Here is a 23889-nt window from a genome sequence, read left to right as displayed (position 1 = left end):
GAATATCCCATAGGCCTCTACATTATGGACAAGGTATGTGTATGAAAAGCATTATCCCCCAAAAAAATTCATTCACATTTACCACAAAAACCAAGGTATGAATAGTGTTGTGCGTATGTTTTGTTAATCATCTGTATAATTACAAATTTTTTGATTCACAGACTACACCTCTGATGAATATAACAGGAAACCTGTTCGATCATCATGCACTGCAAAGTAATTCTGGCTATGGAATTACATTAACACAACAGAGGATATACCCAGCATTGGACTTGGGGCTCTGCTGGGAGTTTACATCATATTTGGATTTTGACAAATTAAGCCCAAAGGGTTCTTCAAAAGGTTCTTTGAGGATCCATTAAACTTTTTTTTTAAGGAACCTTTTAAAGGGTTCTTTGAAGAACTTATAGGGATTCCCCCACAGTTTCAATTTGAAGAACCCCTAAAGGATACTCCAGGAACCTTTTCTTTTTATAGTGTACTGTAAATGGTTGATGTATTATTACCATTCTTGTTACTATGTCCACATGTCCAAAGGCGTTTATCTATGGGATCAACAGTAAAGGTTGTTTATGCAAATTATGGTTATATTATGCATGACTTGCCCAAGCTAGACGTGTCTAGGTGGAAACATAGAAGACAACCTGAGATCTAATATTCACTCTATGTTTGTAGAAAGTAATGCCTCATTGGTTCAGTAATATGAAATTCTAACTGTGGTTTGATAAGCTAGATAAGAGACTAGCTATTTTGGCAATGACAATTTATCTATCCACCCATGAAAGTGAGCATTTTTTTTAATGGGAACTGGTGAAAACAGGATTCCTCAGAAAATAAGTCAGAAAGTGATTATTCAGAAAGATTAAGAAGAGTTAGATGACTCAGCATGTTATCAATGGGTTATTCATCATTCTGACTGTAGTCTAAGATAGCCAAAACCTCATTGCAAGACCTGCATGTTTCAACACATTCACCAATACTTCCCATAGGTAATGCTGCCAGTTTGACAATGAACTACTGAACAGGAATATACTGTATCTAAAATGAACACAGAGATTCAACCAGATGGAGAACTATAAGACAGAGTTAATCATTATATTGTCCACCTTCAGACCTGGTTATAATCTAGTGACCCGGGCCTGTGACCCAGATTGGGGAGCTTTGATGACCCTGAATCCACCAGGTCAGGTGTTCTTTGAAGTGAGAGAGCTTTGGTTTTACGTAACCTTTCCAGGACCACTGTTAACAGCACATCCTAGCTATGGCTGACTCAGCTATCTGGGCACAGGGAGTGGGCTCCCAGGGCCATGTGGGAATAGACTGTTACATACCACTTCCGCCCAGGGCTGTCGAGAGCGTAATGAACCGCCCTCGGAGCGAAAGCCATCTTCAAAGGAAACACAGTGCCCCAGTTTCTGAGGCCGTGGGGAGTTGCCCAGCAGGACTTTCCTTTTCTCTTTCTCTCGTTAGTTTTCTGTAACAGATTGCATCTGTTGGGGTGAAAGTGACCTAAGTCGCACGCATGCACATGCACACACAAACACATTTTACTATCCTTGTGGGGACCAAACAATTAACTCCCATTCAAAATCATATTTTCCTTAACCCTAACCTTACCCCAGGCCCCCACAGACCTCTCCTGTACACCCTGTTCACGCATGACTGTGTGGCTACGCACGTCTCCAACTCAATCATCAAATTTGCTGAAGACACAACAGTAGTAGGCCTGATTACCAAAAACGATGAGACCGCCTACAGTGAGTGTATCGACCACACGGTACTCTACCTTGCACCTTAGAGACTTTTGCCCTATGTACAGTGACGAGAAAAAAGTATTTGATCCCCTGCTGATTTTGTACATTTGCCCACTGACAAAGAAATGATCAGTCTATAATTTTAATGGTAGGTTTATTTGAACAGTGAGAGACAGAATAACAACAAAAAAATCCAGAAAAATGCATGTCAAAAATGTTATAAATTGATTTGCATTTTAATGAAGGAAATAAGTATTTGACCCCCTCTCAGTCAGAAAGAGTTCTGGCTCCCAGGTGTCTTTTATACAGGTAACGAGCTGAGATTAGGAGCACACTCTTAAAGGGAGTGCTCCTAATCTCAGATTGTTACCTGTATAAAAGACACCTCTCCACAGAAGCAATCAATCAATCAGATTCCAAACTCTCCACCATGGCCAAGACCAAAGAGCTCTCCAAGGATGTCAGGGACAAGATTGTAGACCTACACAAGGCTGGAATGGGCTACAAGACCATCGCCAAGCAGCTTGGTGAGAAGGTAACAGTTGGTGCGATTAATCGCAAATGGAAGAAACACAAAAGAACTGTCAATCTCCCTCGGCCTGGGGCTCCATGCAAGATCTCACCTCGTGGAGTTGCAATGATCATGAGAACGGTGAGGAATCAGCCCAGAACTACACGGGAGGATCTTGTCAATGATCTCAAGGCAGCTGGGACCATAGTCACCAAGAAAACAATTGGTAACACACTACGCTGTGAAGGACTAAAATCCTGCAGCGCCCGCAAGGTCCCCCTGCTCAAGAAAGCACATATACATGCCCATCTGAAGTTTGCCAATGAACATCTGAATGATTCAGAGGACAACTGGGTGAAAGTGTTGTGGTCAGATGAGACCAAAATGGAGCTCTTTGGCATCAACTCAACTCTCCGTGTTTGGAGGAGGAGGAATGCTGCCTATGACCCCAAGAACAAACATGGAGGTGGAAACATTATGCTTTGGGGGTGTTTTTCTGCTAAGGGGACAGGACAAGTTCACCGCATCAAAGGGACGATGGACGGGGCCATATACCGTCAAATCTTGGGTGAGAACCTCCTTCCCTCAGCCAGGGCATTGAAAATGGGTCGTATATGGGTATTCCAGCATGACAATGACCCAAAACACACGGACCAGGCAACAAAGGAGTGGCTCAAGAAGAAGCACATTAAGGTCCTGGAGTGGCCTAGCCAGTCTCCAGACATTAATCCCATAGAAAATCTGTGGAGGGAGCTGAAGGTTTGAGTTGCCAAGCCTCGAAACCTTAATGACTTGGAGAAGATCTGCAAAGAGGAGTGGGACAAAATCCCTCCTGAGATGTGTGCAAACCTGGTGGCCAACTACAAGAAACGTCTGACCTCTGTGATTGCCAACAAGGGTTTTGCCATCAAGTACTAAGTCATGTTTTGCAGAGGGGTCAAATACTTATTTCCCTCATTAAAATGCAAATCAATTTATAACATTTTTGACATGAGTTTTTCTGGATTTTTGTTGTTGTTATTCTGTCTCTCACTGTTCAAATAAACCTACCATTAAAATTATAGACTGATCATTTCTTTGTCAGTGGGCAAACGTACAAAATCAGCAGGGGATCAAATACTTTTTTCCCGTCACTGTACATAGTAATTGAACATGGGTTACTTTAATAATGTTACATAGTAGTTTAGCCACTTTATACACTACATGACCAAAAGTATGTGGACACCTGCTCGTCAAACATCTCATTCCAAAATCATGGTATTAATATGGAGTTGGTCCCCCCTTTGCTGCTAGAACAGCCTTCAATCTTCTGAGAAGGCTTTCCACTAGATTTTGGAACATTGCTGTGGGGACTTACTTCCATTCAGGCACAAGAGGATTAGTGAGGTCAGGCACTGATGTTGGGCAATTAGTCCTGCAATCGGCGTTCCAATTCATCCCAAAGGTGTTCGATGGGGTTAAGATCAGGCCAGTCAAGTTCTTACACACCGATCTCGCCAAACCATTTCTGTATGGACCTTGCTTTGTGCACGAGGGCATTGTCATGCTGAAACAGGAAAGGGCCTTTCCGAAACTGTTGCAACAAAATTGGAAGCACAGAATTGTCTATAATGCCATTGTATGCTGTAGCATTAAGATTTCCCTTCACTGGAACTAAGGGGGCTAACCCGAACCATGAAAAACAGCCCCAGACGATGAAGAGTGATTAATCACTCTAGAGAATGCGCTTCCACTGCTCCAGAGTCCAATGGCGGCAACCTTTACACCACTCCAACTGATGCTTGGCATTGCGGATAGTGATCTTAGGTTTCCATGCGGCTGCTCGGCCATGGAAACCCATTTCATGAAGCTCCAGATGAACAGTTATTGTGCTGATGTTAGGGAGTGTTGCAACCGAGGACAGGTGATTTTTATGGCGTCAACCATTTACATTATGAGGGTATCATTTTTCACTTTGTAATCCTTTCTCATTGGAGGGAAAAAGACTGAAGACTTCAGGAATGAGAATGTTGTGTTCTTTACAGTGGGGCTTGCTTAGCTGCCTGTGGTTGCTCTGTGTGACACCACAGCAATAACAGATTTGGCCTCTAAAGCTTCAATAAACTAAAGAGAAACAATTAAACAAACAGACAAGGCCATGGATAAACATGGGGTCAGACAGAAGGTAATAAGTGAGAAACTAACTCTCTATAACAAAAATGTATTAATATCCAATATAATCCCATTCTAACTCCAGCCATGCATATTGCCTTTCTAACATCCTACTGTAACATCCTCCCTACCTCTCTCATCAATAAGCTGTCTCTCTCCTCCCCAGCTAACATGTTGAAAGGTCTGTTAGGTCTCCCGTGTGACTCCTGTGGTCCGGTCGTGGACAGTTTTAGCTTGATTGCCTTTGAAGATGTCAAACGAGTCCATGCTAACGATCAAAGGAGCACATGGTCTGTCTGGTCCTACCATGCAGGGCCTCAGTTGAAGATTTGACCATCGCAACATGCTCTGAAAGCAGTAAGAGGAATACATGATGAACCCATTCCACCTCAGAACCAGTAATACGTCTGCTGTGCTGTTTCTCAATAGACATGTCCTCAATGCTCAATATGACAGGCTTTTTCCAGTCATTAATGTAGACAGGAAATCTAGAGGACAGAAACTAAACCAAATGAGCCAAGCTCACTGTTGTCTTATGCTTTCCCACCAACCATCCATCAATTTCAACTTTCTAAGGAGAGGGAATACATGTATTAGAACAGGCCTGACATGAACCATATCTATTCATATGAATTAATTGCGCATTAAATTGACCAGCGAATTAAATTAGGTGTTTTGGATCAGAAATCTTAATTTCGTGCCACTTCATGGAGTCACTTACATCTGGGCTTCTGTTTTATACCTCATAAATGTAGAGGTTATATGGGTTTATCCCAAAACATACCAAATTACAATCAAAATAAAAACTTTATTTGAAACCGTATTCTTAAAAACTGTAGTACAGTAAGTTAGGTGCTGGACCAACAACTGCCAACCATGAAGCGAACATGGTAAACCAAGACCAGTCAAAACCAATTGGGGATATACATTGTGATAATGATAATGCTATTGGCTACACAGTAACTATTTAACACAGCAATGAATACAGAGTGCTTATCCTTTAAAACACTATCCAGGGAATCCGGAGAAGCAGCCTTTGCCCAGCAATGAAAGACAGGGCTTTGTTTCCTGAGATGACTCTGTCATCATTTGTCTGTGTGCCACAGTAGAGGTGAATGCATTATACACAGCTAAGCTATTCATCCCATTAGTTTAGCTTGACTAATACTCCATTTAGTTTGGGACTGGCTGTATAACAATTAGCCTGTTTCGGGTCAGCCTGTCTAATTGCACAATAACTAAATAAAAAACAAAAATATATATATCTCTTTCATGATCCCTGAGTGCCAAAGACACAAATATCAAGAAATGATTGACCATTTCGTTAAAGGGTTAGTTGCTCCTGTCAAGCTAACTCTGTGTATTGTCACAGTGGGGATTGAGACCTGGGGAATAGCAGAGCGTGGAATGTTTTGTGTTGGCGTTTCCCAGAGTGAATTGAGACCCACTCTTGGTGCCATGTCAGGACAAGTCTGTTGTGATGTGTGGTTTTCACACGAAGTGTGTGTGTCACAGGAGGTTGCCGAGGGGATAATGACTTATAATAATAGCCATAAAGCAGCAAATGGAATCAAACACCTGGAAACCATGTGTTTGATATCATTCCATTTATTCCGCTCCAGTCATTACAATGAGCCCGTCCTCCCCAATTAAGGTGCCACCAACCTCCTGTGGTGTGTGTGTGTGGGGGGGAGGGGGTAATGATGTAAAACCAATGATTTGGAAATCCAACTGACAGGTTTAACAGGAAATGGCCACAGTCTTATTTTTTCTGGTCCTTACCCTTTGGCATCACCGTGGGTAAATTCAGAGCAGCCAACTCAAATATATTACCAAGAATCAGGAAAGACTATTTTATTATCGACATGAATGGGTGAACTGTTGTTTTGGACAACCTACTCTAGAGTTTTTCGCCAGGTAGTCTTTTTTGTCAATGGTTATTAATTGAGTAGGAGGATTTAGGCAGATTAAAATGAACAGAGCAATTAAAAGAAAGCACATCTCCACTTTCACAAGAGTTGACATTTGCCAAACTGTTTAAGTATTAGCCAAGCTCAATGTCGATAATTCACATCAGTCTCATCTCAGTCCTGCCATACTAGACTGAATAAGCAGAGGACTCCATTTTGTTTTCATAATCAGTACCATCCCTCTCCTTCCATAATGGCATTGCTACTACCATCACACAGAGAAAAACAGACCCGAGTTTACCCTTTCATCTTCAACCAAGACAGCTTGGTCCTCTAGCCCAACACTGTCTCTCAGGTCCCATATCGGGCCTCTTTAAGATAGCAGCAGTGATGACTGAGGCCACTACTCCTCAGTGGCTCCTGTATCTGCGTCACGGCCTGATTATCACTGCATTACCGGCAGGCTCTGCTTGATGGGTCATCTTAATCAGAATATGCCAAAACAGATACGCACTAATATGGGGACCGGGGCATTCTATTGATGGACGCTGCCAGTTAGGCTACCATGGTTCTTGTATGTCGACACTTCTGCCGGTTAAGTTACCACAGTTGACACTTTTGTAACAACTGACAATGGTGAAATAGCGTGGGAAAACTTGAGTGTGTTCTGGACAGGCTTCAGCAGAGATACCTAGTGAAATGTAGTGTTTAAACTTTTCACAAGTAGTTGGTCTTAGAGACAAGCTTCAGCAAACTCCAAAGGTTCAAAACGAATTGAGAAAAAGTTTCCTCTGCATTTTAAAAGTAGAAGACTAAACAGGAACAGAGCACTACTGCATTAAGGGTGCAGAAATGAGAAGTGGCGTCTTGTATCGTTTGTCATCCTCACCGGAGTGCTACAACCTTAGCAATAGAAGAGTGATGAATGTGAGGTCATAGCCGAAAACACAAGGGCATCAAAATCCCCTCACTGTCTCCCTCAGTCAGGAGAGAATCCAGAGGAGCTCAGATAGGGTAAGCACATTATCCTCATATGACCCTACTGTAAACATTACAATGGAAATTTACATACACTTAGGTAGGAGTCATTAAAACTTGTTTTTCAACCACTCCACAAATGTCTTGTTAACAAACTATAGTTCTGGCAAGTCGGTTAGGACATCTACTTTGTGCATGACACAATTTGTCCAACAATTGTTAACAGACAAATCCGCTCAGGAAGGAGACACGTTCTGTCTCCTAGAGATGAACGTACTTTGGAGCGAAAAGTGCAAATCGATCCCAGAACAACAACAAAGGACCTTGTGAAGATGCTGGAGGAAACAGGTACAAATATGAAATAAGCATAGATGCATGGATCTTAAAGTACTTGACGTATGTAACAAACTGGGCGCCTCAAACAGTTTCAAAAAAGGTTATTTAATAAATAGACCCAATACACCGCTCTGTGAAACTGACATGTAGTTAAGATAATCAGCCTTATGTCTGCTGGGTGTCATGTTATTTTGATCACATTGACTTCCAACAATAACCTCTCAATAATATAAAGAAGATATGATAAGACTATGAGCTTGTGTTGTAAATGCATTATAAACTCTCCACGTTGCAGTTCAATTAACAAATATAAAATTCCCCATGAAACAGGTGTTCCCCGATCGCAATATCATTTTCATGGAGAAAGCATACATGTCCTCAAAAAAACGACACGTCTCAATTACAAAAACACAGTAAAGTTAGTTTAGTGCCCAATCAAGGCAAAATACAAACCACTGTCTTTCACGATATGTTTGAAATTCTATGACCAACCTCTAGCACAAGAGAGGAAACTATGTTTTGATCCCATGAACAAAGAGAGGGTGAAACTGAGTCATTAAAGCATTTGACTGAACAGTGGAGGAGACATTGCCCCCCCCCCCCATGACTGGAGTAAACATTACACACACTGACTAGAGTACCTGGTGAATTTCACACACTCCTTATGGGCGAGGGGACAACCACTGACTTTACCCCAGCCTCATACACAGACCCCTCGCTCTATCCATTACTATGGTAGAGATGGGTTTCCCCTTTCTCTCTATCCAGGTTCTGCTGTGCGTTGTGGATCATACAGTCCATTTGATGCTTCTTCTCCTTTCTCGTTCTTCTTCTCCCCTCCTTGTCTGGTGTGCTACTGTACAAACAGGATACTGAAAGCCATCAAGACACAGCAAAAAGCCACCCAGGGACTCTTACGTTCACCTAAAAAAAAAAGAGGGCAAGAGAGAAAAAGGAAGAGTTATAAGACTGTGTTTGGTCACAATTACTCTTATATAGCAAATCAACATATTAGCAATCATCTTAACAATTAAGAAAAAAAGGCTGTACATAGCTTACCTATTCTGGCACACTTCCAGAATATTCCCAAAATTCTGAAAGGGAACAACATATATTTAATTCAACAGCTCAATAAAAAATGTATAACTTCATAATTAAACATGGTGGCCAAACCCTACACAATCCCTCCTCGTGCCTTCCCCCTAAGCCACATCAAAAGGAAGGACAGAAATACTTGAGTCTGAAGATAGCGGCCAAGTCCTATCACATCCCTGCTGCTGTAGGGGGCCTATAGCCTGGGGTTGAGGATGAGCTACTGAGCCATGAGGTGGCAACCAGGCAGGCCTCTTTCACAGCTCCACTGTGTGTGATAATGCTCCTGTCCAGTGTCTCTCCTGTGTTATCTCCACAGAGGAGACACAGACAGGCCAGCCAGTTCACATCCGTGCCCATGTACGGGCTCTTATCGTGGCGGTAGAAGAGGAGGCAATGGCGCCTCCTTTCTGAAGAAGCGCCATGATATTAATTATACTCACAGCAGGACTAGACACCTACAGTGCCTTCAGAAAGTTTTCCACATTTTGTTGTGTTACAGCCTGAAATCAAAATCATCTACACACAATACCCTTTAATGACAAAGTGAAAACATGTTTGTAGAAATGTGTCCACATTTATTGAATGTGAAATACAGATCTATAATTTACATAAGTATTCACACCTCTGAGTCAAAACTTTGTAGAGGCACCGTTGGCAGTGATTACAGCTGTGAGTCTTTCTGGGTATGTCTCTAACAGCTTTACACACCTGGATTGTGCAACATTTCACATTCTTTTCAAAATTATTCAAGCTCTGTCAAATTGGTTGCTGATCATTGCTAGACAACCATTTTCTTGCCGAAGACATTTAAGTAGATTTAAGTCAACACTAAGGAACATTCACTGTCTTCTTGGTAAACAACTCCAGTGTAGATTTGGCCTTGTGTTTTAGGTTATTGTCCTGCTGAAGGGTGAATACATTTTTTCTCCTGAAAAACTCCCCAGTCTTTAACAAATACAAGCATACCCATAACATGATGAAGCCACCACTATGCTTGAAAATATGGAGAGTGGTACTCAGTAATGTGTTATACTGGATTTGCCCCAAACATAACATTTTTTATTCAGGACAAATAAATGTTCCCCACATTTTTTGCATTATTACTTTAGTGCCTTGTTGTGAACAGGATGCATGTTTTGGAATATTTGTTCTGCACAGGTTTCCTTCTTTTCACTTTATCAAATTGGTTAGTATTGTGACTACAATGTTGTTGATCGTTAAGTAACAACAATGCAGTTGAGCCATCCTCGGTTTTCTCCTATCACAGTCATTAAACTCTGTTTTAAAGTCAATATTGGCCTCATGGTGAAATCCGGCAATGGAGTTAGGAAGGACGCCTGTATCTTTGTAGTGACTGGGTGTATTGATACACCATGCAAAGTGTAATTACTAACTTTACCATGCTCAAAGGGACATTGAATGTTTTTTTTTTACAATCTACCAATAGGTGCCCTTTGCAAGGCATTGGAAAAGCTCCCTGGTCTTTGTGGTTGAATCGGTGTTTGAAATTCACTGCTTGATTGAGGGACTTTACAGATAAGTGTCTGTGTGGGGTACAGAGATGAGGTAGTCATTCAAAAATCATGTTAAACACTATTATTGCACACAGAGTGAATCCATGCAAATTATGTGACTTGTTAAGCAAATCACATTTTTACTCTAACTTATTTTAGGCTTGTCATAACAAAGAGGTTGAATACTTAATGACTCAAAGACATTTCAGCTTTTCCGTTAATTAAAAAACATAATTCCACTTTGACGTTATGGGGTATTGTGTGTAGGCCAGTGACAAAACATCTCAATTTAATTCATTTTAAATTCAGGCTGTACAACAAAATGTGGAAAAAGTCAAGGAGTGTGAATACTTTCTGAAGGCCCTGTAAAACCGATTCCCCTTCAGGAGAAAAGATTTGGCATGGGTCCTCAGATCCTCAAAAGGTTCTACAGCTGCACCATCGAGAGCATCCTGACTGGTTGCATCACTGCCTGGTATGGCAACTACTCGGCCTCCAACCGCAAGGCACTACAGAGGGTAGTGCGAACGTCCCAGTACATCACTGGGGCCAGGCTTCCTGCCATCCAGGACCTCTATACCAGGCGGTGTCAGAGGAAGGCCATGAAAATTGTCAAAGACTCCAGCCACCCTAGTCAGAGGCTGTTCTCTCTGCTACCACACGGCAAGCGGTACCGAAGCACCAAGGCTTCTAAACAGCTTCTACCCCCCCAAGCCATAAGACTGCTGAACATCTAGTCAAATGGCTACCCAGACTATTCACATTTGCTCCCCCCCACTCTCGGTTGTCATCTATGCATAGTCACTTAATTAACTCTACCTACATGAACATACTACCTCAACTAACCGGTGCCCCCGCACAATGACTCTGTACCGGCACCCCCCTGTATATATTGTTATTTTTTACTGATCCTCTTTAAATTACTTATCCATATTTTTTTAAACTGCACTGTCGGTTAGGGGCTCGTAAATAAGCATTTCACTGTAAGGTCTACACCTGTTGTATTCGGCGCATGTGACTAATAAAATTTGATTTGAATTCCGCAACTGGCATTTCTACGACTGCATTTTCATCCACAGATTGAATATTTACGTGTGTGTGTGGTCAGACAGATTATGCTCCTGTGTGTGTGTGTGCTAGTTGGCCAATAGCACCTCTCCAACTCAATCCCTCAATGACCAGAGCAGGCTTTTCCATTCTAAACTCTTGCACTGTGAAATAAATTAGCTCATGTATCTGAAGGAAATGTTTTTGGGGCAAACAGAATGTTTTCCAGTGATTGTTTTATTTTGCCACTGAAAGAGTGTAGTACAGGAAACAAGTGTTCTTTTAGGTTATCACCAACATCCTTTTTATAGAGATAAGGATATTGGTCGATGTAGCCGTGATGGTAGCCTCAGAGATTCAATCAATCGCAACACGCATTGGACCCATGATGAAACATTTGCTGTGGCACATCACAACCAAAAACACTCAAGCCAACAAATCATTCTTGAGCAAAATACTGCGTCCCTCCTAGCTCTAGCCGCGTGAAACTAGGTTACCTCAGCCTCATTAAAGTGAATCATGGACTGTGTTCTCCCAAGAAAAATAATGACCCAATGGAGATGAGAATAGGCTGGTCTAACATTCTCTGACAAGTTGTTTATTTGTTGAGAAATAAAACAAAATAGTTTAACACAAGTATTAATGTGTCACTGTCAATAGCTAACAAACAAGGCTATCTAGAGGCAGGTTAATAGAAGAAGTCTTGTTCTTCTAGCTGAAATTTATGGTACACTGCTTTGTCCTTATAACTGCATTATATCTGGTAGCCCAGTGCAGTTATTACAACAGTAACATTCCGTCTTAGGGAATAACATTGGAGATGCGTCCCACATTAGAATGTATATCGATAGTCGGTAGGCTGTTGTTATTAAATTGGCATCACTGAGCAGTGCACAAAAAAGTATTAAATCCAGTTGTTAGACGCTAACAGAAAAATGCCGCGAAGTGCTGATAGATTGTTGGAGGCGCTGCGCACAGGCATAAAAATTGGTCCAATTTATGTGCAAGTCTACAAAGTTAGACTTTGTCCTTGTGTTTCTTTGCTATTTACATTGTTTTGCTCACAAGCTTGGTTGTTTTCAATGCTAGTTTGAGTCTTCTGCTTCCACTGACAGCAAAGAGACGCCCTAGTCAGAGCATGCTCAGAGTACACACTCTGGCAATGCGTGTGAATGTTGACCTGTTTAAAGGTCTTACATCGGCAACGGAGAGAGTGATTACAAAGTCATCCGAAACGGCTGATGCTCTCATGTATGCTTCAGTGTTGCTTGCCTCGAAGGAAGCATACAAGTAATTTAGCTCGTCTGGTAGGCTCGTGTCTTTACTAAGAAATGTCTTGTTTTAGAAACATTACAAAGCATGGTCATCTGCTTTTAGTTTGTTCTTTGATGTATGCATGACAAAAATATATTTTGTCTGGGGAAAAAATCTGAGTGGCTTCTAGATTGTTTAAAATCTACCTGCCACAGTGGCTGGTGGTCCAAAAAGTACATTTTAGGCCCTGGTAGCATCTAACAATTGGATTTCATTATTTATTGGGCACTGTAAATAATGCCTTTTTAAAATCAGAACTTTTTACCAATTAAAGGACCTTCTGACGTGGAAAACTTGTCGCAAACAGTACAATCACTGGTCGGGAATTAAGTTGCATGGTTTGCTTGTGAGATACTCATAGACCTTGTTCATCGAGGTCTGTAACATGGGCTAACACCCCGAGTTGCCCTTAAATGTATAAACTGGACTCAAATGGTACCTACCCTGACTTGTTCTTGTCTAGCAGGCTGGGGGCTAGAGCTCTGATGTAGGCACATGTACAGATGAGCAGAAGAATCACAGTCAGAAGACTCTGGAAGTTGAAAATGGCAGACTGCAAGAGGAGAGAGTGACAAATGAAAGAAATGCATCAGACAAACATTTTCAAAGAAAACAGGTATTTAAATTTAAAAAATGAACATATAAAACAAATTCTTAGCATCCTAACAAATGGGCATACACTTTTTGAAGGAGATATTGAAATAAAGTTTGATCTGGTATAAAGGCTCTAAACCTAGCCCAAGCCTTTAACATTAGCTAGTGGCTGCCTTTAATGAGGACCTTCTCAAAAACGTTCAGCAGTTGGGCATCCTCCTGTAGACAACATAACGTGCAAACCTCATCGTACATGTGGCGTGTGCTGCATATTTATTTTTAACACATTCATGTTATTCAATAATTTTAACCACACCGCTCGCTCGTGTGAACGAGCATTTGCATAGCCATCGCTAGAATACAACTTGGTTCTGTTTGAGACGCTCCATAAGTCCCCTCCTTACTGGATTTCAGGAAGATAAACCCATGTGGATGCTTGAAAGACAAATAAGACGAGATTAAAAGAGAACTAAAAAGCTCTTCTTTTTTAGATTTGCAGAATTTATGAGTCACATGCACTGGGTTGCAGATGTTATTGTAGGGTACAATGAGATTTTTATGCGCCGAGCTCCAACAGTGCAGGTCAAAGGGAAGTGAATGAAACAAAAATAATAGCCTAATATAAAACATATGTGGATTAAGCATTGGAGTAGAGAAACTCACAATTTGTATGACTCCAGGTCAAAATTCTACAAATAACCAACTAAAAGGGGCTCCATATGCATATCAAGTAAAATAACCAAATGTTAATCTCCCTGGACAAACAGGCTAGCAACAGCTAGCTAGCTAAATGTAAATTAATGTTGAATGTGTGTTTCGACCTGACCAGAAATTAATATAATTGATTCACAGTTGAATTTGGTATTTTAACCTGCGCGTCATGATTATGTCTGGCGGGGATAGACAAAATACACATGCGCATGATGGCAAGCATGGCCGGTGTAGTCAGCATGTCAAGCCTCGTTCCCATTACCCATAAGCACTCAGTTATGTTGCGCCGGATGTCATGCATTTCAACGGGGACATCCACAACAGAGTGAAAATGGAAGGCTCCATTGCGAGACTGAGGCTGCATACTTGGAAACTTTCCAAACTTCGCACCATCTTCAGTCCAGCCAGACTGTTGAAGAACAGGAAGTTACCAAACCACAGAAGATGAAAATATGTGGTTTTCAGTGATGGCTTTATGGGATAGCTAGCAACTTGTAAACAATTAACCATTCCTATAAATAAGTACCATTTTAATAGTAATGTTAAATAATACGCATTGGCTGTTAAGACAATTATATTATATGACTGTTGCCTCCCGTTTAAGTTTAATGTGATGGTAATGACGTTTTTGATGCTAATTATTAGGTGGTGGTGGTGGTGGGGGTTGCTAGCTACAATGGAATCTTCAACCTAGCCTACCTTTTAGCCAGCTAGCTTGACTTGCTATATTTAAACGTTAAGGCCCAAGGGGGTGTGGTATGTGGCCAATATACCACAGCTTAGGGCTGTGGTATACGGCGTAGATACAGCCATTTTATATTGGCAATATACCACAAATCCCAGAGGAGCCTTATTGTGATTATAAACTAGTTGTACCAGGAGGGCCTGCTGTCCGGACCTCTGGCAGTCTCTATGGGGGTTCCACAGGGTTCAATTCTTGGGCCAACTCTTTTCTCTGTATACATCATTGATGTTGCTCTTGCTGCTGGTGAATCTCTGATCCACCTCTACGCAGACGACATCATTCTGTATACTTCTGGCCCTTCTTTGGACACTGTGTTAACAACCCTCCAGACGAGCTTAAATGCCATTCAACTCTCCTTCCGTGGTCTCCAACTGCTCCTGAACACAAGTAAAACTAAATGAATGCTCTTCAACCGATCGCTGCCTGCACCTGCCCGCCTGTCCAGCATCACTTCTCTGGACGGTTCTGACTTAGAATTTGTGGACAACTACAAATACCTAGGTGTCTGGTTAGACTGTAAACTCTCCTTCCAGACTCACATCAATCATCTCCAATCAAAAGTTAAATCTAGAACTGGCTTCCTATTTCGCAACAAAGCATCCTTCACTCATGCTGCCAAACATACCCTCGTAAAACTGACCATCCTACCAATCCTCGACTTAGGCAATGTCATTTACAAAATAGCCTCCAATACCCTACTCAACAAGCTGGATGCAGTCTATCACAGTGCCATCCGTTTTGTCACCAAAGCCCCATATACTACCCACCACTGCGACCTGTACGCTCTCGTTGGCTGGCCTTCGCTTCATAATTGTCGCCAAACACATTGGCTCCAGGTCATCTACAAGACCCTGCTAGGTAAAGTCCCCCCTTATCTCCGCTCACTGGTCACCATAGCAGCACCCACCTGTAGCACGCGCTCCAGCAGGTGTATCTCTCTGGTCACCCCTAAAGCCAACTCCTCCTTTGGTCGTCTCTCCTTCCAGTTCTCTGCTGCCAATGACTGGAACGAACTACAAAAATCTCTGAAACTGGAAACACTTATCTCCCTCACTAGCTTTAAGCACCAGCTATCAGAGCAGCTCCCAGATCACTGCACCTGTACATAGCCCATCTATAATTTAGCCCAAACTATTACCTCTTCCCCTACTGTATTTAATTTATTTTGCACCTTGCACCATATTATTTATATTTTAACTACAAATCTACCATTCCAGTGTTTTACTTGCTATACTTTATTTACTTTGCCACCATGGCCTTTTTTGCCTTTACCTCCCATATCTCACATCATTTGCTCACATTGTATATAGTCTTATTTTTTTCTACTGCATCATTGATTGTATGTTGTTTTACTCCATGTGTAACTCTGTGTTTTTGAATGTTGTCGAACTGCTTTGCTTTATCTTGGCCAGGTCGCAATTGTAAATGAGAACTTGTTCTCAACTTGCCTACCTGGTTAAATAAAGGTGAAATAAAAAATAAAATGTAATTAGAAGAGTAAAACGTATTTTGTCATATGTTCTGCCAATCAGCATCCAGGGACCAAACCACCAGGTTTCTTTAATTTCATTTATAAACAAGTTGAGAAAAAAAGTAACTTTACAAAACATTTTATATTATCACCTGAAACAATATGTATCCTGTCTTGAACGAAAAAGTCATATTTTGCGGTGGGTATAATTTGTGGAACATTCCAACAAGAATCCGTTCCAAAAACTTTGTAAATAACAAGGTTGCCAACAAACAACGCACACAATGTTGTATAGCGGCAGAATAAAATACCGGGGTAGGGAGTGGGCTATTTAATTACGTTTTTTACTCACAATGTTTAGTCCCGAAAAATGCCTGTACTCACTCTGGTAGCCTATCGACAAACTAAGAATATCTTGATGCCTATTCGGCAGCTAGTTGGATTGATCATGTTACTTTGTATGCGTTGTTTGTTGGCAACCTTGTATTTTACGAAGTTTTTGAAACAGATTCCTGCTGGAACGTGCCACAAATTATACCTACCACATATTTCGCTATCTGATGAGACAGGCTAGGCTCTCTTCCATATTGCGTTACAAAGGCAACGCCACCAGGCAATGACTCAGTGAAGATCATGTAAGGCGTAATTCTAAACACAGGCAAAGAGTCAGTGAAGATGATGTAAGGCGTAATGAAATAGGTGACGATGTAAACGGCGTATAATGCCGCCTTCACATGCTAGTCGGAACTGGGAAACTCGGACGTTTTCGACTTGCTGTTTCGTTGAACGCTGCTCGTGTATAAATATAACCAGTTATAAAGTCGGAAATGTTCAAGTTCTGACTAGCACATGAATGCGGCATAAAACACAAATGCATGCTACATTGGTGGCCCGGAACGGAAAGGCTAATGCCTCGTTAGAAAACAACTGGGAAATCGGAAAAAAAACGAGTTCCGAATGGGAAAAATCTTTTGAACGGTCATCCAACTCGGAATTACAAGTCGAAAACTTGGGCCTCTTTCTAGAGTTCCCACTTTCCAACCCGAAGATCACTGACGTCATCATTTGACCTCTTTGAGTTCCCAAACCTGGTTGTCTTTAAAGTACCAGACGTGGCACAATTTCGTCGAGTTTGCGAACTGTTACACTGATTGGCATCTACCGTGTGGATATGCAATCGATATCTAAATGAAACAGTTAGGTCAGTATGATAGGAGATACTGAGACAACACAGATCGAGATGTTTTTGTCTTGATTTATTGCCCTTGTTGGCAAAGCTAGCTAACGTTACAGTACTGTTTGCTAACAACCAAGCTAGCTACACATACTGTCTGCAGAAACATTTGCCAGCTACTCATGTCATATAGAGGTAATTGGATACTATATACTATTGTCACGAATTGATATTGAAAAGTTAAACAACTCTCACTCTTACCATTTTTGTAGCTAAATTTCTCAAAGCCACATCACACTTCCTCTTCGTCCTCAGAAATGACCTAGTTACTAGTGCGTCATTACGTACTCACACAAGCCCTTCCCTGATTGGCTAACAATTTACCACACATTTTGTGGGCTTAGTTATCAAACTTCAAATGTCTTTGCTTTCAAAACATGCGTTGATTCTCTGAAGTGTAGTATTTAAAGTATGTGGGCAATAGCTAGCTAGCTACTTCGGTTGGTTTATTTAGTGTTGAAAACACATGCAGCCAGTGCATAATTTATTTCAGTGGTGTACAGTTTAAACGCTAGAGACAGTGACAATACCTAACCTACTTCTGAAACGCGGAAGTCAAGGTATTACTCTGAGGTGAACTCATTCATAAGAGGCAAGTTTCATGTACGATTTGTTTCTCTTGGGTCATGTAGGCTACATGTGATGTATATCGGAAAATGTTTTTATTCATAATGAATGCGTGCAAAGTTGATTGAGAAATTGCTTGCTTACTTCCTGATGAATATGTGGTGGTCAATATCAAATGAGCTACGACAACATACATTTCAATGGAGGAAAAACAGTGAACGATACTAGCTAGTTACCAAAAGTTCGACACAACACAGTCATAGGTTATATTATTTATAGTAAAGCTCTCAGCGTACAGTGACAGTTTTCCCGACAGTTTACAATCATGTAGGCAGGGAAGGAGAAGTTTAACAATTGGACATTACTAAAATTACTACATTGAAGGTTACTGGCAATGATGTGCTCTCTTTTTCTCTGACGTTCGACATGTTTGTGGTCATTTCCTCACGTCACAAGTTTTCACAATATGCCCCCTCCCTCCGACCATACCTAGAAGACATCTTGACATGATTGCATTTAAACCATGTTTTATGATCTCCCCAACGCCTGCCTCTTAGACACTCCTAATGTACCATTAATGCAAGAATTTTGAATCGAAACCACACATAAATCAACTGTGTTCTACAGTAAAATGCAGATGGGAATTTGGTCATGATTTCTTGGAGTTGAGACTTGTTAGCTCCAGAAGTGTTTATTTGAATCGGATTTGGAATGTTTGTTGTAATTCAATCTCTTAAATAACACACTGCACACTAGCCTTCTTCACCTAGTTGTTATTCATATTAAAAATACATGTCCTTGATTAAATAATTTAAGGTCCTGGTCATGAGTCGACAAGAAACAATAATCAAAGTTCCCAGGGGGGTATTCATTAGGAACCAAATGGGGAGGGACCTACTGGAATTTGTCCAATAGGAGTTTTCATTGCAAAACCTTTCGCTATGGTCCAAAAGTTTTGCTACGGTGTGCGACTAATGAATACACACCTGGTGTTCCACTGACTAGTATGTTACACAATTAGTCAGGTTAATAAAGTGTTGCAGTGTTGGTACAAATTCTCGTTTCAACTGTGATGTCTCGTGGTTTATGTATGTAGGCCTACACAATTAAATATTTAAATTTTCCATGATTTAGATATGCAAAAAGGAAGCTACAAAGTAATATCCATAGTTAATGAGCATATCTACAACATTGTGCAAGCCATGGACAGGTGGGACTATATACCATGTAGACAATTCACCTGCCAATGTAATGCCCATTTACATGGGTTTCAGTGCCACTTGATATGCCCTGAAGCGTCACTTTTAACAAAAAATATTGAGACACCATATTTTTCAATCATGCCCAATCTGTTCAAACTCCCATGGGCTGATCATGAAGGACTGGTGGGGGAGGGGCGGGCGACTTCATGAAATAGGCCTAGTAGCAAAACAAAGTCCTAATATATCACAGTGCTGTTGTCATGCCGCCAAAATTATTCTCTGATGTTTCTGCCCATAGGCAAATCATCAGTTTTGCAAGTGCAGAGCATGTTGGGAATGTCAGTTAATTACACTGCTGGTTGTCCAGGCCTTGGCTGCAGTAACTTGGGTATATGTAATTAGAGAATCACTTATCTCTTGGAAGCATCTTGAATTAGTGGCTGGGGTTGTTTGACTTCACATCCTCCATAACTCATCCTCTATGGAGAATTACCTTTTATCACCTAGGCCTAGTTCACATTTTCCAGGCAGCTCAATGTGCCCTATACAGATCATAGAGTGTCACATGCCCATAATCTTTATTTCTTTCTGGTACATTTGTTTTGATTTTGACAAAATCATTTCCCTTGGATCAAAAGAGATTTGCATATGTAACAGTGTAGGTTCCGTCCCTCTCTTCGCCGCAACCCGGGCTCGAACCAGGGACCCTTGCACACATCAACAACTGACACCCCACGAAGCATCGTTACCCATCGCGCCACAAAAGCCGCGGCCCTTGCAACGCAAGGGGAAACCCTACTTCAAGTCTCAGAGCGAGTGACGTCACTGATTGAAACGCTATTAGCGCGCACCACTGCTAACTAGCCATTTCACATCGGTTACACATACAACAGTTTGTAATGTTGATTTTTTTTACATTTCACCTTTATTTAACCAGGTAGGCCAGTTGAGAACAAGTTCTCATTTACAACTGCAACCTGGCCAAGATAAAGCAAAGCAGTGTGACAAAAACAACAACACAGAGTTACACATGGGATAAGCAAACGTACAGTCAATAACACAAAATAAAAATCAATGTATAGTGTGTGCAAATGTAAGATTAGGGAGGTAAGGCAATAAATAGGCCATAGTGGTGAAATAATTACAATTTAGCATTAACACTGGAGTGATAGATGTGCAGACGATGATGTGCAAGTAGAGATACTGGGGTGCAAAAGAGCAAAAAAATAAATAACAATATAGGGATGAGGTAGTTGGGTGGGTGGGCTATTTACAGATGGGCTGTGTACAGGTTCAGTGATCGGTAAGCTGCTCTGACAGGTGATGCTTAAAGTTAGTGAGGGAGATGTAAATTGTATGTGATTTTTGCAATTCATTCCAGTCATTTGCAGCAGATAACTGGAAGGAAAGGCGGCCAAAGCAGGTGTTGGCTTTGGGGATGACCAGTGAGATATACCTGCTGGAGCGTGTGCTACAGGTGGGTGTTGCTATGGTGACCAGTGAGCTGAGATAAGGTGGGGCTTTAACTAGCAAAGACTTATAGATGACCTGGAGCCAGTGGGTTTGGCAACGAATATGTAGCGAGGGCCAGCCAACGAGAGCATACAGGCCGCAGTGGTGGGTAGTATATGGGGCTTTGGTGACAAAATGGATGGCACTGTGATAGACTATAATACCGGTCAAAAGTTTTAGAACACCTACTCATTCAAGGGTTTTTCTTTATTTTTACCATTATCTACATTGTAGAATAATAGTGAAGACATCAAAACGATGAAATAACACATATGGAATCATGTAGTAACCAAAAAAGTGTTAAACAAATAGAAATATATTTTATATTTGAGATTCTTCAAAGTAGCCACCCTTTGCCTTGATGACAGCTTTGCACATTTTTGGCATTCTCTCAACCAGCTTCATGAGGTAGTCACCTGGAATGCATTTCAATTAAAAGGTGTGCCTTGTTCAAAGTTAATTTGTGGAATTTCTTCCCTTCTTAATGCATTTGAGCCAGTCAGTTGTGTTGTGACAAGGTAAGGGGGTATACAGAAGATAGCCCTATTTGGTAAAAGACCAAGTCCATATTATGGCAAGAACAGCTCAAATAAGCAAAGAGAAACGACAGTCCATCATTACTTTAAGACATGAATATCAGTCAATACGGAACATTTCAAGAAGTTTGAAAGTGTCTTCAAGTGCAGTCGCAAAAACCATCAAGTGCTATGATGAAACTCTCTCATGAGGACCGCCACAGGAAAGGAAGACCCAGAGTTGCCTCTTCTGCAGAGGATAAGTTCATTAGAGTTACCTGCCTCAGAAATTGCAGCCCAAATAAATGCTTCACAGAGTTCAAGTAACAGACACATCTCAATATCAACTGTTCAGAGGAGACTGCGTGAATGAGGCCTTCATGGTCGAATTGCTGCAAAGAAACCACTACTAAAGGACACCAATAAGAAGAAGATACTTGCTTGGGCCAAGAAACACGAGTAATGGACATTAGACTGGTGGAAATTTGTCCTTTGGTCTGGAGTCCAAATTGGAGATTTTTGGTTCCAACTGCCATGTCTTTGTGAGACGAAGTGTGGGTGAACGGATGATCTCTGCATGTGTATTTCCCACAGTAAAGCATGGAGGAGGAGGTGTTATGGTGTGGGTGTGCTTTGCTTTGCTGGTGACACTGTCTGCAATTTATTTTGAATTCAAGGCACACTTAACCAGCATGGCTACCTCAGCATTCTGCAGCGATACGCCATCCCATCTGGTTTGGGCTTAGTGGGACTATAATTTGTTTTTCAACAGGACAATGACCCAACACACCTAACAGGCTGTGTAAGGGCTATTTTACCACAAAGGAGAGTGATGGAGTGCTGCATCAGATGACCTGGCCTCCACAATCCCTCGACCTCAACCAAATTTAGATGTTTTTTTGATGAGTCGGACATCAGAGTGAAGGAAACGCGGCCAACAAGTGCTTAGCATATGTGGGAACTCCTTCAAGACTGTTGGAAAAGCATTCCAGATGAAGCTGGTTGAGCGAATGCCAAGAGTGGGCAAAGCTCTCATCAAGGCAAAGGATGGCTACTTGAAGAATCTCAAATATAAAATATATTTTGATTTGTTTAACCTCTCTGGGCTAGGTGGGACACTTGCGTCCCACCTACTCAACAGCCAGTGGAATCCCGTGGCGCGATATTCAAATACCTTAGAAATGCTATTACTTCAATTTCTCAAACATATGACTATTTTACACCATTTTAAAGACAAGACTCTCATTAATCTAACCACACTGTCCGATTTCAAAAAGGATTTACAACGAAAGCAAAACATTAGATTATGTCAGCAGAGTACCCAGCCAGAAATAATCAGACACCCATTTTTCAAGCTAGCATATAATGTCACAAAAACCAAAACCACAGCTAAATGCAGCACTAACCTTTGATCTTCATCAGATGACACTCCTAGGACATTATGTTATACAATACATGCATGGTTTGTTCAATCAAGTTCATATTTATATCAAAAACCAGCTTTTTACATTAGCATGTGACTAGAATGTGACTAGCATTCCCACCGAACACTTCCGGTGAATTTACTAAATTACTCACGATAAACGTTCACAAAAAACATAACAATTATTTTAAGAATTATAGATACAGACCTCCTTTATGCAATCGCTATGTCCGATTTTAAAATAGCTTTTTGGTGAAAGCACATTTTGCAATATTCTAAGTACATAGCCCAGCCATCACGGGCTAGCTATTTAGACACCCGGCAAGTTTAGCACTCACCAATATCAGATTTACTATTATAAAAGTTTGATTACCTTTTGTTGTCTTCGTCAGAATGCACTCCCAGGACTGCTACTTCAATAACAAATGTTGGTTTGGTCCAAAATAATCCATCGTTATATCCGAATAGCGGCGTTTTGTTCGTGCGTCCCAGACACTATCCGAAATGGTAAATCAGGGTCGTGCGCATGGCGCAATTCGTGACAGAAAAATTCTAAATATTCCATTACCGTACTTCGAAGTATGTCAACCGCTGTTTAAAATCAATTTTTATGCAATTTATCTCGTAAAAAAGCGATAATATTCTGACCGGGAATCTCCTTTTCGGCAAACAGAGGAAAAATCACAAAGACGGGGGCGGCCAGGGCACGCGCCTAAGCCCACAGTCCCTTGATCGGCCACTTGAGAAATGCGATAATGTGTTTCAGCCTGGGGCTGGGATGACGACATTCTGTTTTTTCCCGGGCTCTGAGCGCCCATGGAAGACGTAGGAAGTGTCACGTTAGAGCAGAGATCCTTTGTAAAAGATAGAGATGGCAAAGAAGTTCAAGAAATGGTCAGACAGGCCACTTCCTGTAAAGGAATCTCTCAGGTTTTGACCTGCCATTTGAGTTCTGTTATACTCACAGACACCATTCAAACAGTTTTAGAAACTTTGGAGTGTTTTCTATCCAAAGCCAATAATTATATGCATATTCTAGTTACTGGGCAGGAGTAGTAACCAGATTAAATCGGGTACGTTTTTTTATCCAGCCGTGAAAATACTGCCCCCTAGCCATAACAGGTTAAACGGCCTCCTACTCAAACTCAGAAGCTAGGATATGCATATAATTAGTAGATTTGGATAGAAAACACTAAAGTTTCTAAAACTGTTTGAATGGTGTCTGTGAGTATAACATAACTCATATGGCAGTCAAAACCCCGAGACAGATCCCAACAGGAAGTGGAAATCTGATTTGTGGGATCA

General features: G+C 41.2%; 2 protein-coding genes across 7 annotated transcripts in view; one reads left to right on the top strand and one right to left on the bottom strand.

Annotated features, from left to right (window-relative positions):
* The first annotated feature begins 7023 nt into the window (after positions 1–7023).
* LOC106585761 (DNA repair protein XRCC4) overlaps positions 7024–23889 on the top strand; it is an 89706-nt gene continuing 72840 nt past the window's right edge. The window contains exons 1-2 of one of the 5 annotated variants that reach the window (XM_045706641.2): positions 7024–7340; positions 7531–7652. In XM_045706641.2, the coding sequence (XP_045562597.1) occupies positions 7637–7652 (16 nt within the window). In that variant the 5' untranslated portion in view covers positions 7024–7340; positions 7531–7636. Of the gene's footprint in view, positions 7341–7530; positions 7653–17704; positions 17969–20497; positions 20612–23889 lie in introns of those variants that run through there. The other 4 variants (XM_045706644.2, XM_014172343.3, XM_014172345.3 and 1 more) reach the window with 4 other exon arrangements.
* Positions 7730–17765, bottom strand: LOC106585762 (protein kish-A). 2 transcript variants are annotated; one of them, XM_082968683.1, is made up of 5 exons: positions 17567–17625; positions 15568–15663; positions 13054–13163; positions 8700–8734; positions 7730–8564 (listed from the first exon to the last, which is right to left on the bottom strand). In XM_082968683.1, the coding sequence occupies exons 1-5, from the start codon at positions 17567–17569 to the stop codon at positions 8494–8496; spliced, it is 315 nt and encodes a 104-aa protein (XP_082824809.1). In that variant the 5' UTR covers positions 17570–17625; the 3' UTR covers positions 7730–8493. The 2 variants fall into 2 exon arrangements, with proteins under 2 accessions (XP_082824809.1, XP_014027822.1); XM_014172347.3 differs by lacking the exon at positions 15568–15663 and having other exon boundaries at positions 17567–17765.

This window comes from Salmo salar, chromosome 24 (genome assembly GCF_965601325.2).
Source record: "Salmo salar chromosome 24, fSalSal1, whole genome shotgun sequence".
Lineage (NCBI taxonomy): Eukaryota > Metazoa > Chordata > Actinopteri > Salmoniformes > Salmonidae > Salmo > Salmo salar.
Note: the sequence above shows the minus strand (reverse complement) of the source record. Positions and strands in the feature narration are given on the sequence as shown.

What these genes read in the sequence shown, in the direction of transcription:
- LOC106585762 (XM_082968683.1), bottom strand. An exon ending in CTAGACAAGAACAAGTCAGG is followed by an intron (nt 8,735 to 13,053) that starts GTAGGTACCATT and finishes GTTCCCTTTCAG; the next exon opens with AATTTTGGGAATATTCTGGA. An exon ending in CTGGAAGTGTGCCAGAATAG is followed by an intron (nt 8,565 to 8,699) that starts GTAAGCTATGTA and finishes TTTTTTTTTTAG; the next exon opens with GTGAACGTAAGAGTCCCTGG.